General features: G+C 36.5%; 1 protein-coding gene across 1 annotated transcript in view; it reads left to right on the top strand.

Moving 5' to 3' along the window:
- LOC108580227 (organic solute transporter alpha-like protein) overlaps nucleotides 1-3,751 on the top strand; it is an 11,679-nt gene that overhangs the window by 1,658 nt on the left and 6,270 nt on the right. The window contains exon 2 of the mRNA XM_017943936.1: nucleotides 2,514-2,709. Within this exon, the coding sequence (XP_017799425.1) occupies nucleotides 2,514-2,709 (196 nt within the window). The remainder of the gene's footprint in view (nucleotides 1-2,513; nucleotides 2,710-3,751) is intronic.

Here is a 3,751-nt window from a genome sequence, read left to right as displayed (position 1 = left end):
ATACATATTTATTCATGTTTTAAGAAAGTTCACAATTTTTTTCAAGTGAAAATAAACAAAACTGTCTGAATTATATATCATTCAGTGCGGTCCCTTTAAAAAAAAAGTGTCCTACTGGCTGACACGATTCCGCCCATTCTGTTTATCCAAAATGAAAAAATCAAAAGGATTCTTGAGTAGTACTAATATGATTATGGTGTGAACCAGAATGAAAAAAAAAATATTGAAAATTTACAAAATAGCGGTACTTTGAATTTTGTGCATCGATTTTGTCGATTTTTTTTTCGTCTTTCAGAGGCTCTAAAAATCAGAAAAATAGATATTTTGGCATAATTATGGTTCAGACGATAACGGCACATCCACCGAAGGTGCATGTAAAATTTCGAGTCAATCGGACAACTGGAACTTGAGATATCATGTCAGCCATTTAGAAAAACATGGTTTCGAGAAAAACGCGTTTAAAGTTTCTCATACCAGTTACACGAGAATGGTATACTTACGGCTATGGACTACATGTCGTCTTCTTTAACCATCTATAACTTCGTCAATTTTACGAATTCGAAAGATTCTTTCGACAGTTACACTTCTGCAAATGTCTACTTTCAGAAAATGTAAAAAAATAAAATCGATTTTTTTGAAAAGTCTAGAATAGAATACCCCCTTAATTGGGACGCCGGACTACATGTCGTCTTCTTTAACCATCTATAACTTCGTCAATTTTACGAATTCGAAAGATTCTTCCGACAGTTACACTTCTGCAAATGTCTACCTTCAGAAAATGTAAAAAAATAAAATCGATTTTTTTGAAAAGTCTAGAATAGAATACCCCCTTAATTGGGACGCCTGTTGAGCGGGACCGCCGTTTATTTGGGACAGATACTGAAGAACGGAATATAAATACATTACATAATATTTGTGTTTATTTACTTATTTTTCATTACTTGTTAATATTATTTATAAACACACATTTGTATTCAAGACCGAATATTACATACGTTTTTTAATAAATCGTTTTTGGCTTCATTTTTTGCGTTGTTCAGATTTTGCCCGTTGAAATTCGCTTTTTTGGGACAGCCGCTTAATTGGGGCAAATTAGTCCGGTCCCAATGTGTCCCAATTAACCGGAATCCACTGTACAATGGTTTGGATACTATTGTCCGACATGATGAATAATCAGGATATTCGCGTAATCGTTTTATGTAAGTTCGAACTTGGAAAAACTGCGGTAAAAACTGTAAATTTAGCGTTTGAATAAGATTATGTAAATGTTAGGACAGTTGAACGTTAGTGTGAAAAATACAGGATTGGAGACTTTTAATTGGAAATGAGCCAAGAAAAAGTCCAAATAGGGCAGTCGATGATTAAGAAAAATTATTGAAAACAATCCTAGGTAAAGAATACGAAATTTTACCACATCATCCCCTAATTCACTCGACCTTACCTCCAACGGACTACCATTTCTTTAACCCTTTCGCTACGGCAGATTTTAATGCGTAACGTGGATGACTGACTGTAAATTTTTAAGCACGACAGCAAAATTTGTTATTTTGGCCGTATCGTTTTAAAATTCAATATACTAAATTAAGGTGGAAGTGTGTAAAGGATAAAGTTAAGATAGAAGTGCACCAAAAGCCTCCAACGATATAGTGGGAGAAAAATTTCAAAACGCCTACAGGCGGCAATAGTAACGATACGGTTAAACACAAATAAATGATTCCGAAATGAAGCATCGTTCAAAGAATTTTGCAATTCAAAGACTAATGATTTTTCTAAATTTCAAGTAACGAGGCTAATTAATCGTTAGGGAAAGTGTATAAAATCGTGTGGAAATTACTTTGATGAAATACATTATTTTTATCTAAAGTTTCATAATCACCGCCATTCTAATATTTTCAAATACGAGGTTGTCATAATTCTACCCAAAGTAAATATTCCATCAACACCGACGCGACTTTTCCTCAATTACTTCTTGTGGTTTAGAAGTTACCTTAGATCTTGAAGAGAAAATTATACATTCCAAGTCTCCTGTTTCAGAAAAAAAAAAAAAAACAGCGTTTCTCTGACAGGCAGTTTCTCAATCGTCGTGATGCAAGAAATTTGTCCGAGGAAAAAACGTAAACGAACAATACATCCGTACGTGAGCACGACATATCGATTAATAGCGACCTCCGTTGCAATAAAAGTACGATCTACCGTGATTGATATTTCCTATTTATTCTTATTTCATTCTCACAAAATCATTCACGCCTGTGCATCTATTATTAGCAAAATTTATCATTACTTCCGCAGATACGATTCTCACGTAACTCCTGTATATTTTCAATTAACTTTACACAGCAATATTTCGACGATCCCAGATAAAATCCAATCGATAACCCAAATAAACATTCTAGATAAAACGTGACTTTTTGCAGGCGCCGAGACAAACAATTCTACGAACACTTCTACAGTTTCTTCCTTAGGATAATTGTCTGTCCTCGATGATTCGTCTCACGTGAAATTTTCTTTCTCAGGTCTGGGCACGTTTGGTATCGGATTGTTGAGCTCGGGCGCCATTCTTTCAACCCTGACCCTATACTTCGCTGTAGACGCCTGCCACAATATTCTTTTCCAAAAGGAAACCAGATTTTACAAGACCAACAGCATCATGATCCTCTCGGTGTATCCTGTAGCGAGTGTCTGCAGTCTGACAGCAATTGGGATACCAAGGTAAACGGGTTCACTTGAGAACAAATGTTTAAGGTCAACATTTCGAGATAAATGAAACGATTCGGTTCTTCAAACATCCGTAGCGTTTAATGTTTCATAGTTCCGGTAAAACGAAACGTTGTAAACTGAAAATTGTGCGATACTTCATTTTCTATCTGTCGATCTAATTTCAACGGGAAGTAGGTATATACTTATAACGAGACAGAAAAAATGTTCACCAACGTGAAGGATGAAATAAGCCTGAAAATCCACTTAGCGAGAGGAAAAGACGGAAACGCGATCGAATGTCACTGCAGAGGATCGAAACAAAGGAGACCAGAGAACACTTGAGACAGTTTTTAACGACGAGAAAACAGGAGAACAGAGCAACTAATGATCTTGATTTTCCGAGATAATCCAAACGCCTCTGTGACACCTGCACCGCACGATGTCGAAAATTTGATGGGTCCACTCGATAAACAAGACGAGGCTAGGACAAGCGACACGAAAATTCCATCGCCGTAAACAGCCGTTCACATTTTCAACGTGTCTCCAGAGAGAGAACATTTTTCACGCTGTTAGAAAAGATCTGAATTTTCAATTTGAACCATTTATGCGATACGAACGTTCGAAATTATACATACTCCATTTTATTGGGCGTGGAAATTAATTCGGTGCCTTTTTTCACAAAGCCTTGACGACTCTATCGACTCAAAACCGCCATAAGTTTTCCGACACGGAATTCGTCAGTTACTGGATACAGTCTGTTCCACAAAAGCGTGGACGCGATATTTTCGAAACTTGAGGGCAATTGAGGGAGAGATTGTGTTAGCATAAAAATATGAAGTTCCCTCTGTTACGCATTAGCTTTAAATCTCTGGGTATCGTTTTTGTTACTGAGAAATACGGACCTTTTCGAGATGAGTGCCGTGTACGCCACACGTTTCGAGGCAGTCTTTGTGTTTTATCACCCAAAAGGGCGAAAAATGAGTGTTAAAAATGCAGAAAAATATATGCATTAATCTCGTGAATTCGTTAATAAGTAGATACAACGATATAAAGG

Source organism: Habropoda laboriosa, unplaced genomic scaffold (genome assembly GCF_001263275.1).
Source record: "Habropoda laboriosa isolate 0110345459 unplaced genomic scaffold, ASM126327v1 scaffold9, whole genome shotgun sequence".
Taxonomy (NCBI): domain Eukaryota; kingdom Metazoa; phylum Arthropoda; class Insecta; order Hymenoptera; family Apidae; genus Habropoda; species Habropoda laboriosa.
The sequence above is the reverse complement of the archived record's forward strand: the minus strand, read 5'-3'. Positions and strand labels throughout refer to the sequence as shown.